Here is a 16,070-nt window from a genome sequence, read left to right as displayed (position 1 = left end):
TTTATATCAGAAACAAGAAAGAACTCTTCAGAGTTCATGCTTTAGAGGCACAGAGTCATGAAGCTGAATATTTGGTTTTATGTGTAACTGTAGGCCTCTGTTTTGTGTTGGTCCCACTGGTGTGTGCCACACACTCTTGTGCAGACTCACTGTCCTTATGGAAGCTCCACTTGCACTTGGCAGTGTTTGAGCCATGTTTTTATTGTAAGCCTGGGAACTAGTTCACTTTTTCTTTTACAAAATTCATCCTTTAAGGTGTTGATATTTATTTTCTATTTATACTATCTGTGTGTAGAGGTACTGCCTTGTGTTCTCTTCTTCAGGTACATATATATTAGCTAGCTCCATAGCAGAATGGTATTTTGGTGCCTTTGGATTTCACTTGGTCTTCTCCACTGATGGAAATTCCACAAAAGAGATGGGTATTACAGACACATCTTTTTTTTTTTTTTCCTGAAGTAGCAATGCCTGATTTGAGGGTGACTGTGACGTTTCATAACCATTGTGAGCCATAACAGAAAGAAACAAATCCAATCAACAAAGCTTCAATCCCAGAGATGCAATTATTAGATTTTTGGTTACTCGTTAGTCTGACCGAACTCTCAGACATACGGTAGTCTTCACAGTATGTTCTCATGATACATACATACAAGTGTTAAGAGGAGAGTGTTACCTCCCAGTAATCCTCCATGCAGTGGTGTGGTTGGTACCACTGTTTGTTTATACAGTTAGTTTTACCTTTTTTCCTTCACAGAAGAAAATACAGCTTTGTCCAGAGAGCTCATAGTCTTTTGGTCAAACTGTAGCCTTGTCTCAAACTGCTGAGGATTCATCATGCATGTAATGATGAAAGAGAGAAGGAGGACAACCCTTCAAGGTTTATTTCTCAAGGTCTCTGGTACGATGCTAAAGCTTTCCAGTGTAAAGACAAGCAGAGAGTACTACATAAATCAGTCCAATAGTGGGATCCATTCAATAATTTGAAGAGGTCATGACTAAGGATGTAGCTGATCTAGTGCTATTTTAAAGATGGAAAGAAATAAGGTGAATGTTTTCCACTCTACCAGTTCCCAGGAAATTCTGCACTGGGAATCTGAGACATCGATGAGTGAAGGAAGATTATGATAGGATGGAGAGGAAAGGAATTTTGAAATATTGTCTGCTGTTTTCTTGCACATCCTTCAAGCTCAATCATTTAGCTGATGGCCAAAGACATTAGCTTCTACTGTATTTAAGTATTTTCTTCCAGAAACGGATATTATTTGTGCTTGGTCTTTTCTGTCTTTGTAGTTTTTGTTTGTTTTGTTGTGTTACCACTTGGACAAAACCTGAAACAGTGCAATTTGGAATTTTCCTTCTAAGACCTTACTCACCTGAGGTCCCTGCTCACCAGGAAGGGGGAGATGAATCCCTTCCAAGAAGAATTAGGATAGCCACACAGATGCTGCCTTTTATAAGCCTCTGTTAATATCTGAGCAATCACACAGATGACCAAATTAGTCATTTGATTCTTTGTTGTAATCTGTTTTTATTGGGGAACTGCAAGAACTTAGAAGCTTTGGTCTTAGATCTTGCTATTAAAGAGGAAGAGAAGTTTTAGAGAGAGTTTCAAACAGTATGGAAATGGGCACAGCTCTTCTGCTGGGATCGAAGGCATCGGGGAAGGGCTGGGATTTGCATTCTGTGACTGCACTCAAGAAACTAAAGGAAATCCAAAGGCAGTTCCCCTCTGTTTGGACAGCCAGTCCTCTCGCTGCACCTTTGCTAACATTACTAACGCCAACGTTGGCAGAGTGGAACATTGACCCCATTGGCTCCGTGAGTGTCCTGTAGTGTCTGTGCGTGCGTGTGCGTGTGTGCTGTACTGCATGGGGGCAGCAGCTCCATTCGTTGCTGTAACAAATGTAAAAAAACTAAACGTGAATTAATTAGTTTTTTTCAACTTGTTACAGCAGCGAATGGAGCTGCCGCAGTACGGTGTAGACTGCAACACAGTGAAGGAGCTGCCAGAAGAATGCTCCGCACTGCCAACATTGGTGTCTGTGACATCCGGGAAGCGGCCGCTAGAGAGAGAGCAGCCAGCACGGCAGGAAACCGGCCTCTCTTTTATTTTCGTTTTGGTGAGCACCATGAATGCGTCTTTTCCAGTCCGTACCTGTCTGTAAGTGTGCCTCATCTGGAAGCCTCTGGTAGACACCTGCATCAATAAGGTAGACGAGGAGCTGCCCGTGACAAGGCAGGACGGCCGTGTCTGGAAGGTTGTAACCGACTGAGGTCTGCCTGAGAGCGGGTGACAGGGAGAAGGAATCACCAATTGTAGTAACATGAACATGTTAATGTATAGCATCCATGCCATGGATCCTTTGGAAGAGGTTTCATACAGTACGCTGCTGAAACACAGGAAGGCATGTGTTTCTAATTCCCTTTCTGGCACTGCCTTTTTACAGAGCTCTGGAGGGGTCCAAGCCCATCAGGATCAGGAGGAAGCTGTAAAAGTCTAAGCACCCCTAATTCCGTGCTGTTTTCAAGTAGAGACCGTTGCTGAAACTCAGCTTGCATCCAGGGCCTTCAGAAGCAGACCAAGTAGGAGCAGGCATCAGGCTGGTAGAGCAGACCGGTGGAAGAACTTCCTTGGGGCTACACATCCGCAGTGTAGACAGGCGAGGCATGACCCAGGCCATATCTTGCCTTCTGGGGATGTCCTGTGGCTGGTGGCACGCAGACGGTGTGTTCCTGCTCCCTGGGTTTGTAGGAAGGCTGCAGAGGGTTCACAGGCCCCCAAGACAACGGGTTTTCTCTTGCCAGCCATGTGGACACATGGGCTCTTCGCTGTGTGCTTGTCCATGCTCCCACAAGGCAGCCCAGACACAGTGTAAGCTGGCTAGAAGGACCGTGGGATTTGCTGTTTTGTCAGGGTAAGGCAAACCTGTGAAACTGATCCCTTTGAGATACCCATACCCTTCTCATTTTCAAACAAATTTGCTATTATACTCTAGAGGAAATCTGCATCACAACCTGATTGCATTGCTTGTGTTTCTCCTCTTACACGGGGCTGCGCTAAGTCAGGTTCCCTCTGTCTGACACTGTTATCTTCCTCCGCCTGAGTTTTCCATAAAATGGAAATGATTAAATTTAAATTGGAATTTCGGTTTTAACCAAATTAATTATATAAAGCCATTTAAGTGCTAAATGGAGGCAGTAGAAGCATTGGCTACATACCTACATAAAAACACGTGCATACAACTGTATAACAGAGTTCTTTTGGTTGTGCTTATTGGGATGCTATCACGCTAGAAGTGGAGAGCACTTACTTTTCAGGAATTGGTATAATCCTAATCCAAAAGGGGAAAATGTGCAGCCATGTGGTTGATACTCCATCAGGTGATGTGGGAGTGCACTCTTAGGGTTTCTATTTTGGACAAGAAAATCCCAGGGAGTGTGTTGTCACATATGCTACACAGCAAATGCTCAGGGAGCCTGACACATGGGGGACTTGCTGGGTCCACTGCACATCTGCAAGTTGGCTCCGCGGTGCATGCACAATAGGTCTGACACATCCAGATGCTGCACAGGCTGCACATATGCAAAGGACATTTGTACCGTTCCAGCCAGGCTGTCGAACATTCAGAAATCCGGAACGGATATGCTGCATTTGGCAGTGTTAATGGGAGGAGGGATAGGGGGAGCCCCCTTTTGCTTTTCCATTAAATTCCCACCTGCTTTAACTTAGGGAGCCCGAATTACAGCTTTGTTTCCTCAAAGCGCTTTCTCCAGGATGTCAGTTTGTAGCTGGAGAGGTTCTGTGCGCAGAGTAATTTTTCTTTTCTTAGCGTGTCCGTCTGTCAGACATCTAAAAATAATAGTGAATCTGGACCTTTATATCTGCACATGCTTCCTGATCTCTCTTGTGCTGTGACCTTTCTCTTGCTGCCTCTGCAGAGGAGCCCTGACAGCCAAGAGCTGAAAGAATAACCACTTAAACAGGCATTCATTTCAGAAGGCTTTTCTTAGATTGTCTTGATTAGATCAGTCAGTTCTGGGTACGATAACATGTAGACAGCTGCATGCGTGCTATTAGGAGAAACCCTCACTAGAAGAAAAATAACTAAATTACCTGCATCCCCTATAAGCTGTGTTTTTGCCCAATTTGCTTGCAGTCTTTTGCCAGGGAATTTGATTATTCATTCACAGAACAGAGAGACGATGTTGTTATCAATTAAGCTTTGCTTCTAACAGCTTAGACATGGGTGGTTCATTCTCTCTTAATCAAGTGCTGTGTCTACACTGGATTACTTTCCGTAATTCCCCATCGTTGGTACCACCAACGTAGCTCTATTTGTAGCGTAACCGTGTAGACCAGTCACCAGTGCTCTATTTATTATGGCTAATAAACCTGTGAGATGCGGCGCTTAAAAGGCACCTGCTGCTCCTTTTGCAGGCCTAGAGACACAACACTGGGGCTCCTGCTGCTGGAGCCCCAACAGCACTGGTGCAGGGAGGAAATTTCAAGCCATGCAGTGCGGAGCAGATAACACCTTCCCACAGAAGATGCCTTTACCTTATGAAACAATTTTCTACAGAATTACAGGAACCAATTTCTGTATCCTCTGTTATTAACATGACAAATTTATGTATATCTGTAATGTGTGCATACATTTGCATACTTTTCCATGCATATGTGTGCATCCATTTGCTTTCAACTATTCCTGCTGCTAGCCCTTCGGGCACTGAAAGTAAACTGGGCGATTACAATTTCATTTTCTCTTCCCCAGACATTATTTGGATTGCAACATTATTTGGATTGCAAAGATTGCAAGGAAATGTTTAAACAAAGCTTGATTCTAGAATTGAAAAAAAAAATCCCTCATGTATTCACTTTATTAACAATAAGAAATATTCCTGTCACATCTGCCTTCCTAATTCACAAACATCCTAGCAAAGAATAACTATGACAGAACATTTCAAAGCATAGATGCAGGCTAAGAACATGGATCCCGTTGCAAGCTGAGCATTGTACAACTCATGGCCACGTTTTTGAAAACAATATGAAGATGTTTTACAGATAGGAAGCCATGGCATATAGATAAGAGTTTAGTAAGTCTTGCTTTAGAAAGTGTTTTGGTTTGAATGGGTCAATGCCTTGCAGTTTGGTTAAAAAAGGGCATTCTAAGAGCATCTGAGAATTACTTCTTGGTTACCATCTGTGGAAGTTGTGTTACTGCTTTGCTTTTGCCATACTAACTCAGACACCATTTATTATTTTAAGCAGCCTTTGTTTTATGATGGCACCTCTGTTTCCTATCCTTCAGTAAGACCTCATAACATCAAAGCCTGCTCAAACACAGAGAAAAAGGTATCTTCCTTCAAAGGAAGGAATTTGTCTGTTAATGAGACAAAGAATGGGTGTCAGGGAAGGAATGAGTAGATGATGAAATCAGCCAGTGTATCAGCTGTGGATGTTGGTGGTGGTTTCAGCACTCAGCATGATGGATTTTTGGAGGGAGGATATTTTTAGTACAGATCAGAGTCAGAATCTTTTTTCAAGAATTTGAAGAATTTGAATGAAATATCTGTTGGTGTGCATGGGGAGCATCTGTGAAACATAAGGACCAGATATCAAGATGATTGTCTGAAAATCTGACAAATGGGTAAGAGAAGATGGTTCAGTCAGAGGCGAGCAATGGTAGGTAGAAAATAAATGCACCATTGCAGTCCTTGAAACAAAGCTTGTGTATGCTGGAAGAGAAGGAGCAAGTGGAGACATGTGAAGAGCTTGGTGCAGCTGTCAAAATGCAAAACTGCTGGAATTCACGGCACTGTCTGAATGGACAGGGCTGCTGCAAGTCCTGTTATTGAACGCTGAAAGAAGGATGTTAAATTGCTGGCAGTATAGGTTGATCGGCACATTGGCGAATGTGTTTGCCATGTGGATAGGTAGTCTCTATATTCTCCTAAAAATATCTTCAGATCTAACACTGAGGCTTTGGGACTACATACACAAAAATGATCTATGTGTGAATTGGAGCAGTGATGTGATGTCCACCATCTCTAAGAGATTGAGGAAAAAAAGGAAAACATTAGAAACATTGAAAACATTTTTAGAGCAAGTCCAGAGGAGGCTGAGAAGATGATGAAGAGGTCTAAAGCACCTCTGCCAAAAAGACAGAGGGAATTGGGGTTGTTCAGCTGGGAGAAGTGAAGGCTCCACAGAGACCTTACAGCGGCCTGCCAGTACCTGAAGGGGGCCGGCAGGAAAGGTGGGGAGGAGCTCTTTAACAGGGATGTAGTGATAGGACAAGGAGTAAGGGGTAGCTTTAGGTTAGATATAAGGAAGAAATTCTTTACTCTGAAGGTGGTGAGGCACTGGAAGAGGTTGAACAGTGAAGCTGTGGCTGCCCCATCCCTGGAGGTGTTCGAGGCCAAGCTGGATGGGGCTGGGGGCAGCCTGGGCTGGTAGGAGGGGCCCTGCCCATGGAAGGGGGCTTGGAACTAGGTGGGTTTAAGGTCCCTTCCAACCCAACCCATTCTATGTATGATTCTATGATTCTCTTAGCCCTGCTAAGTTTGAACCGAAGGCTTAACACTTAGGAGGAAATGCTGGAAGGCAAGCTCAAGATTGTAATAAGGAAAGAAGAAGATAAATTTGAAGTACGTGCATTGTTTGAAATTAGAACCAAGTGCGAGAATAAATGTCAAAGATCACCTGTGAAGGAAAGATTTTTAATGAAACATATCTAATCAGAAATTCCATCTTCTCCAGGTTTATGTAGCAAAAAGTGGCTCCCCCTCCCTCGTTGTCTGGTTAGGAGCATCACCTTTTAAATCTCGTTTGGACCAGTTGGATCCAGTGAATTTATTACTTATATCTGGTGGGAAGAGTGAGGTGCCACGCTAAGTAACAAGTTCCGTGGTGTGACATTTAACCTATTTACAAAATACATGGTGTGTTCATCCCTTGGCTTTGCTTTTAAAGCAGAGCCAGCAGCCATTGCATAGAAGCTCAGGGAAGTTTGAATTGAATGTAAATGCTGTTCTTAAAACTGCACTGCAAATTCTGTTTGCCTTCCTTCCCACCAGCCCTGGAGTTGCTGGGTTTACTCTACAGCTTTTTCTCCTGAGGTCATACACTGTAATTTAGTTTTAGAACAGTGAAAGTAGCCTGTGTCTAAGAATGCCTTCTCTTTGTTGTCAATTAGACATTTCAGCATTTTTAGATTCAAATTTTTGACACAGTCATAGGAATAAGAGATGCATCAAAGCAACTTGGCAGCTGTCACTGAGGAAACAATTGTCCTCTGTTGGAGAGGGCAATGCAGTTATTGCCACGTTGCTGAAACACAGCAACACAATTCAACTACAAAAGCAGTAAAGGCTGGGAAAGAGGAACATAAAGGTGAAGGCAAAAAAATGAAGGAAAGAGATGAATGAAGCCTGTTTCCAGCTGACAGTTCTGTGCATACAACTAAAATTATCCAGCTTGCAATAGTACTGCCTAAATAGCTTTACTGTGGCTCTTGCATTTTTAGCTAAATGCAGCAAAGATGGGATCCAGCTTGCATATTAGGATTTACAGATTGATATATCTGCATTAAGCTGTCTGCCTATGAACCTGGTGTTTAAACTCCCATTCTTAAGTGCAGAAACACAGTTAATTCAGTTGATGAAACCCAGAGAGCTGTTCAGCTTATTCGAAAGCAGATAGATACCTTCACTCACCCCCTGCACAGCTTTTCAGGCTCTCCTGGGCTTGCTGAGTTGCCTGAACATAAGTGTCTCATACTGCTCAAGATTTCCTAAAGTAGAAGAGACATCTGCACAGTGAGCACATAGAAAACAACTTAAAGGGGACACGAGCCATCCTGATCAAGGCAGGTATCATACTCTACATCTAAAAAGACATTGGACACCTCTGTTTAGAGTCCTGTATCCTGGCCTAGGTCTCTTTTTCAAAATGGGAGCTTAGCTTAAGCACCTTCTTGTAGACACCTAAATATAGGTGTCTTAATCTGCAAGCTGAATCCCACATTAGCAGCATTAGATAAATGAACTAATAGTTGCATTAAGAGCATGGCTGTTAGCTCCAGTGCACCTTCTAATGCTTATGAGTAGTGTGATGAGCACAAAGCACTGATTTCTCATCCTTTTATGTAAAATAACTGTGTTCCAGGCATGTGTTTTTACTATATATTTTGCTGAAATTCTTTGTAACTAGCAATGATTCTTTCAGTGGTGCTAATTATACGTACCTTTCAAAGTCCTGCTATCCACAAGGCTTCAGAGGACTATGGCATTATTAAGAATGATGCTAGTTTGACAGTGACTGGGATTGTGTCTGTCTACAGGGCACTGGAGTGACACCGTCCTTTCTTTAATGAAAGTCATTCATTGCTCTGCTGCCTCCTTAAATTTAGGAATCGATCCAAGTGTGAATTCTCAAAGCCCATTACGCCACCGCTTCCACTGATCCCCAAACACATTTCGGTGAAGCTGTACTTCGACAAGCATTAGCGCTTAACTCACCGAACCTGTGTGCTGGCTGTGAAAGCCATCACTTTGGGGGTTTTAGTTATGTTCAGAATTTCAAGTGAAAAGAGGATGCTTGTTACTGCACTGTACTGCCAGAGCCTTCACGGAGGTGAGCAGGTCTGCTGTTAACCCCGCTTCGCTATTTCTGGCAGCACTTCACTGACTTCATGGTGTTCATTAGTCTGTGTGGCTTTCACTCCTACCTATCACTCAGAAATGGCAGCGTGGAGGTTCTGACTGTTGCATACCTTGTCTTGCACCATCGGCAGTGCTGGTACAGGACAGAGAAGGTGTGGGTCCCCGCGGTCCTGCTCCATCCCTTTCAGTAAGGAGCCATCAGCAGGTTTCTTACAGTCTCTCCAAATGCTCTGTGTTTTCTCACATTAGGGAATTTAGCACAAAGAGAGGTCTCCCCGCAGGTGGTTGATGCAGAGCTTCTACCTGTCACTGCAGGGTTAACTTAGATAAATCGGAGAACCACGTACACGTCTGGCTCTGTGTTTGGCTCGAGGTTTATTTGCTGGTTTTGTATTTATGGGAAAGTGGGAAGTAAAGTCACCAAATGATCCGCAGACCTCACAAAAGCAGAAGGTATTTGTTACTCTCATGAAGTTCACTGTGGCCTTAAATGAATACCAGCATAGGATAAGTGGTGGAGTCACCATCCCTGGAGGTCTTTAAAAGACATTTAGATGTTGAACTTAGTGATATGGTTTAGTGGAGGACTTGTTAGTGTTAGGTCAGAGGTTGGACTCGATGATCTTGAGGTCTCTTCCAGCCTAGACAATTCTGTGTGATTCTGTGGGATGTTGGGGCTGTCTCTTTCCTGTCAAGGAAACTGACTCCCTGTCACTGCTTGTATCAGAAGAGACTCACTTAAAAAATATACTACATGCATACAAAGTAGGAGGGAGGTAAACTAATGTAAAGTATCTGCATTTTAAGATTAGATGGGAGATTTCTGTGCCTGTAGCAAGGACAAGTCTCTGTGAGGCGCTGGAGGAGGGAAGGGCGGCCTACTCCGGAGCAGCTCGGCCTGTGGTGGTACCCGGCCGGCCGGCTGCAGTACCAGACCCAGAGCCTGCACCTACCCTGCATGCCCTGCCTTCCCTGGGAGGTGCAAAAGGGCTTTGGAAAGGGCTTTGTGCACTGCCTGAGGCAGCTGAGGGGTCTTGTAGCCAAATGGCAGCAGAAGGACAAAGGCCTCAATGTATTTTGCTCAATGGCTCTCAGGTCTACCTGAAAGCTCTGCCTGCTGGAGTTGCGCATATCCCCAATGCTTTTCCTCACAATTTAAATCCCCTCAGCATTTCTAAGGCCTGCAGCTTTCTTGTTGGAAGGATGCATTTAATCCCCTTTTTCTCTATAGGCATGCTGCACTTAATATCAACACCAAACTGATTTTTGTATGCTCTTGTCCTCATGCCATTGCCCTACACAAGCAGTTTGCCACATGAAGTTGTGGCACTGCTTTCTTCACCAAAACCCTGTAACAATTGTAGGTGCATATTTTTGGCTATGTTTTTTTTTCAGGATTTTTCTAAGTATATGTGATTTTCAGAAAGTATCTTATTGCTGTACGATAAGACTGGCAATATGGATAAGGGCGGAGTTGTGGGTACAATCCTGTACAGACTGAAGCATAATTTTGTGAACATTTTCAATCAAGATTAGTTTAACTGATAATTTTAATGTTTGTTGTTAGTGTTATATTGGTGGTTTCAGGGTGACCCAGTAAAGAAAGAAAAACAGCAAGTGTACAAATAAGGAGAAAATTCAGGAGGAAAAAAAAAAAAAAGATTTATAGATTTCTTCTATTTCAGTGTTCAGAGGTTACGTTCACACACTTTCAAGAATATAAAGACCTGAAGTGAAATTGCACTTAAAGTGAAATTGCAGATTACTGTAGTGAAATTACACAGTACTGTACTATGGAGACAGAGCAGTTCAATTAAGACATTTTCTTTGACTTAAGAGTGTGAATTATTAATTGCAGTCTGAGTAAAAGAAAATTTATGGATTCACTCTGTCTTCTGTGCACCTATGAGATTTTACTCCAAGTACATTTTCTAGCTAACCAGGTATTTCTCCACAGAATCAAGGCAGACTTAACACTTCTGATATTCTAAAGATTTGAGAGAAGCTGTATTCTCAGTTCTGTTTCTGCACCACAAAGAAATAAGTGTACAAAGCCAACTTTAAAAAAAAATGCTTTTAAAATAGTCTATTGAAACAATTAAGATTCATTGAAGTCAACGTAACAATGAAACATTTTTGTTGGTCTATATTCTACCTAAAATTTGTCGTTTCCAACTCATATCCAACCCCAACAAGCAAGCATTGAACAATTCAGAAATAGTAAAGTTTTTACATTGGGTTTTAGTAGAAAATTATGAACATATTTCCCAAGCATTGTTTTGTTGAATCCAATTTCAATTTTTTAATCATTCATTTGAACTTAATTATTAACAATTTAATTAAGTAGTTTTAACAGATCTTTCCTACCATCAACCCTAAGTACAGGAACGATTTTTAATTCTGTCCCTGCAGTTAATACATGGTGTGTAACTGCTTTTTATAGGCAAAAAATAAAAAGCAAAAGAATTAATTTCATTTCTTTATGGTCTCTTGTTTTTGTTTTTATTATTTTTTTTTCTTTGTGAATCATAGTGCCTAGTGCTCTGCTTCATTAGACCTACGCTGTAAGCACTGCTTACTGTGTTTGTTTGCTCAGGTTCTTCTGTGAGAGAACAGAGTGGCATATTATGCCACTATTACAGATTTATGTTTGCTTTCTTTTCCTATTGTTTGTTTGAATTGTCCTGCTTAAGTAACGCACTTCACTTTTCTCGGGAAGTTGTGAAGAAAAATTAGTTTCTGGAAGTGTTTATATATGTTGCTGCAGTTATAGCACTACTATCTTTGAAGAAGCTTTCAAGAAAATACCAATTTAAAAAAAAAATAAGGATAAGGAATGAATACAAAGTTTGAATCTTACATACTGGCTGTTTAGACCTGACATGCAAAGATGCTGCAGGTATATATAATGAGGCTGAGTTATTTTAATTGTTTTGCCAGAAGAGATTACTATTTCAGCTTGTTTTTAGAACGGTCATTGCTTACTTTCTGGCCCTTGGTAGCTGAAAATGCCTGTAGATAGTGAATAGTAGTCTTTCCACCAAGGATGTAATTTGCATAGGTTAATATTGTGTTGTCGCCAACTGATACTGTCTAAGTGGATGAGGTTTTAGAGAAACATTTATTATACACACTGGCTAAATCTTAGGAAATGTTTTTAACCATTTTGCAGGAAAGCTTCGAGATCCATTGCAATAGTGTCTGCCTTTATTAGCATATTAAAATATTTCCTGAATACTACTTCTTGAAAGGTCACCTGCTTGGAAGAAAATCCTCCCTAAACTTACAGGCTGTGTGCTCTTCTTATGTAGTGTATGATCTTGGATAAAGCTTATCTTATTAGAGAACCAGGGATATAAGCACACCAGAAGGGCTGAGCAGTGGCAAGTACTGTTTAATCAATTGACATGACCTGGTTTAGCCACTGAACAGTCATTTTTTACTTCTAGTGTAGTCTGAGCTCCTCCTCACTGTTAAGGTTCTGGAATTCCATGAGGATGATACATTTTTTAATTTTTTTATTAATGCAGGGGTGGACCAGGCATTACCACAAGAACGTCGAACTCCTGTTACTCCGTCCTCTTCCTCTCGATATCACCGTCGCAGGTCCTCAGGGTCACGGGATGAGCGCTACAGATCGGGTAAGTACAACTGAAGACCAGAGAATTGGAACGAAAAATAGAAATGGCTGGTTCTTTGCTTTGCCTTGTTTAAAAGAATTCTGTTGTAAACTTTTATAATACCTACACATGGGAAAAATTCTTTGTACAAATGCAGAGACACTGTCCCAGTGTATAGGGGAGGAGTTGCAAAGCCAAAGCACATCTGGAATTGCATCTGGCAAAGAATGTGAAGGTAACAAGAAGGGCTTCTGCGGGCCTGTAAGCAGCAAAAGGAAGACTGGGAAGCACGTGGGCCCACTGCTGAATGAGTGGGTGACAAAGGACATGGAAGGCCATGATACTCAATGTCTTTTTTTTCCTTGGTCTTTACTGGTAAGACTTGCCTAGAGGAATCTAAGGCCCCAGAGACCAGTGGGAAAGTCTTGAGGAATGAAAACCTCCCCTCTGTGAAAGGGGATTAGGACAGGGAATGTTTAAACGAACTGAATATGTACAGGGCCATAGGACGTGATGGGATTCACCCACAAGTGCTGAGGCCGATGTCACTGTGAAGCTGCTCTTGATTCTTTGAAAACAAGTGTCACTCCTGCCTTTGGGAATGGCAAGAAGGAGAATCTGGGAAACTACAGACTAGTTAGCCTCACCTTGATATCTGAGAAAGTGGTGGAATAAATAATCCCGGAAACTGTTTTGGGAGATATGAAAGACAAGGAGGTGATTGGGAGTAGTAAGCGTGAAGTTATGAAGTTCCCTTGTTAGGTTGGTCAAGCCATGATGACCAACTTCATAGCTTTCTACAACAAGATGACTACCTTAGAGGTTGAGGGAAGAGCAGTGGATGCTCTGTGCCTTCATTTTAGTATGGCTTCTGACAGTGTCCCCTGTAGCATCCTCACTGCTAAACTGGTGAAGTATAGACAGGATAAGAAGACAGTGAGGTGGACCTGAAACTGCCTAAACTGCTGAGCTCAAAGGGTTGTGATCAGCAGCACAGTGTCTAGCTGGACACCAGTCACTAGTGGTGTTCTCTGGATAAATACTGGCTCCACTGCTTAATAGCTGAATTAATGACCTTGATGGTGAGATAAGAGTGCACTCTTCCCACATTTGCAGATGATATCAATCTGGGAGGAGTGACTGACACACCAGATGGTGGCACTGCCATTCAGAGGGACCTCAGTAGGCTTGAGGAATGGGAAAACAGGAATCTTCTGAAGTGTGAAAAAGGGAAATGCAAAGTCCTGCACCTGGGAAGAAATAACGCCATTCACCCAGACAGGCTGGGACCTGACCAGCTGGAAGGCAGTTTGGCAGAGGTCCTGGTGGCCAACAAAGTAAACATGTCAGCAATGCGCTGTCATGACAAAGAAGGCCAACAACCTCTGAGGTTTCACTAGGAGGACTGCTGGCAGCAGGCTGAGGGAGGTGATCCTTCTCTGCTCTGCACTGGTGAGGCACATGGGGAACCCAGCACCAGTGCAATATGGAGTCCAACAAAGGGCGGCAAAGATGATTAAGGAGTCTCTGACACATGAAGAGAGGCTGTGAGAACTGAGATTGTTCAGCCTGGGGAACAGAGGGATCAGTGGGATGTGTATAAATATCTGATAGGGGCAGTAAAGAACATGGAGTCAGACTCTTAGTGGTACCCAGTGGCAGGACAAGAGGCAATTGTCACAAAGAGAAATAAGAGAAATTCCATTTAAACATAAGAAAAAAAATGTAAAAGTGATTACACCCTAGGAAAGGGTGCCCAGAGAGGCTGTGACATCTCCATCCTTGGAGGTATTCAAAACCTGACACAGCACCAAGCAACCTGCTCTAGGTGACCTTGCTTTGAGCAGGGAGTTGGGCTGGATGATCTCCAGACAGATCACAAAGCAAAGGAAGTGATTGCTACATAACTGAGCTCTGAATCTTACCTCTTAAAGCATAAAGTGCCCGTGTTACCCACCTTAACGGGGTGAGGGGCAGGTGGGCTCAGCTGTTATTTCAGTCACAGCAGGGACTGCTGCAGTCTAAGCGGCCATCCTCAGGTGACAGCCAGAGGCCAGAGGCTGTTTTTTCTGCCACTGCCTCTCTTCCAGCTGTGGAATAAGGGAGGGATGAACAACAACACCCGTCAGTCACGGTGGCAGAGGGACGCTCACGAGCTGTGAATTAAAAGCCAGAGACTGGTTGTTGGGGAGGACATGGAGGAGCCATCTCTGGAAGCTCTGGATTGTCTTTGAGAGGAAAGACACAACTTGTTGGACTTGGTCAGACTCATTGTGCTGACAAAAGAGGAAAGTTATAGAGAACTTCTTATCAACCCTTTTGTGCCATATCACTCATTCATTCCATTAGTCAAAAAGCTCACCAGTCTGATTTAAAGCAAAACTGAATGATAAATGTTGGCAAAGAACTTCATGCATATCCAGACCATCCTGATAAATCTGAAAACTCCCTTCTCTTTGAAACCTGGGGTTCACACTATAGATGCCAACACTTCTTTTTTTTTTATTTTAATAATGGTTGTGTGATCTGCATAATAACTCCTTGGTATATAAACTTCTAGAAGCTTCTCCCACGTCATACCGAAAATTGTCTACGCAGTGCTTTTAGGCAGGTAGAAATTCTGTTCTTGGAACTGTCTAATTCAGGGGTGTGCAACCCATGGTCCTCAAACCTCCACGACGTGACTCTTCAGAGGAGTTCTGTTAAAACCATTCGTATCTGACTGTGTGTTGGAAGTAGTCTGCTGGAGCTGTGGTTGCTATTTGTAAACTAAGAGATGAGTCAGTTTGGGGATGGGCAAGGAGACATCACGCACATCTCTGCGTGCCTCTTCTGATACCCAGGGAGTGCTCTGAGTTGCTGTTGCTGCTTCTTGCTTTCGGTCGCTGCCTGCTGTCGTAAAGGGAAGGTGTGAGAGAATAATTTAATTATCTCTGCTTAGGGAAGTAGCTTAGAGAGGAAGGGCCAAAAGATCATCTGCCAATCTTACATATGAGCTGTCAGTCCCCGTCAGTGTTGAATTCTGCCTCCTTCTGACTCATTCTTGTTACCCTGCTCCTGCTATTCCTCATGTTTTTGAGCAAACCCCTCAGTTTTCACATGTGGTCAGAAATACAGACTTGGGAACTGCTCTTCAAGCTCGTACATTACCCCTTTCACATGATGCTTCCAAACTCTCCTTTGCTGTGGGGACTCTAAACCCTTCTCCTTCTGAAGAGCCGAGCCATGGCTGATGTGCTGATCGTGTAGCTTGCCCTGCTGATCAGTTCTGCCTCATTGTTCTGGATGTGCTTGTGAGAGTGTGGAAAGCCTTCCTTCTCTGCTAACCATCTATCTAGCTATTGTCTTTATTGAAATAATCCCTGCTTTGGGGAATTTAAAATGTTATTCTGGGTTTGCTCACTGAATAGTACAGAAGGTTTAGGAATAGGACTAAGTGTTGTAATAATATATATAAATAATAAATATACCAGTTGTGTTGCTGAAAGGAGGAGTATGGAATTCAGCATGAAGGCTTGCTTGTTGTTACTGGAGGAGTCTAATCTGAGGAGAATGAGGATTATGCTGTAAATTCGGGTCTCCTTTGCAGCTCTGAAAATGTCCTTGGTGTTAAAACTGGAAAGTTTGATGGTATTTTGGGGGCTTATGGCAGGGCTTTCAATTCCTGCATTGACTGCTGTATATAACATGACTCCTCAGCAAGCCACCAAGCTCTCCAACAAATTGGTTTGAACAGCTACCAAGAATTGGTTCACTCAAAAGGAAACTGTACATAGCAAATGTCAG

At 42.8% G+C, this 16,070-nt stretch overlaps 1 protein-coding gene across 6 annotated transcripts in view; it reads left to right on the top strand.

Annotated features, from left to right (window-relative positions):
- The window catches only part of DIP2C (disco interacting protein 2 homolog C), a 311,434-nt gene that overhangs the window by 165,420 nt on the left and 129,944 nt on the right, over positions 1-16,070 (top strand). For 4 of the 6 annotated variants that reach the window (XM_068673474.1, XM_068673473.1, XM_068673475.1 and 1 more), the window contains exons 3-4: positions 1,953-2,120; positions 12,195-12,305. In XM_068673474.1, the coding sequence (XP_068529575.1) occupies positions 1,953-2,120; positions 12,195-12,305 (279 nt within the window). The remainder of the gene's footprint in view (positions 1-1,952; positions 2,121-12,194; positions 12,306-16,070) is intronic. The other 2 variants (XM_068673477.1, XM_068673476.1) reach the window with 1 other exon arrangement.

Source organism: Anas acuta, chromosome 2, assembly GCF_963932015.1.
Source record: "Anas acuta chromosome 2, bAnaAcu1.1, whole genome shotgun sequence".
In the NCBI taxonomy this organism is placed as follows: Eukaryota; Metazoa; Chordata; class Aves; order Anseriformes; family Anatidae; genus Anas; species Anas acuta.
Note: the sequence above shows the minus strand (reverse complement) of the source record. Positions and strands in the feature narration are given on the sequence as shown.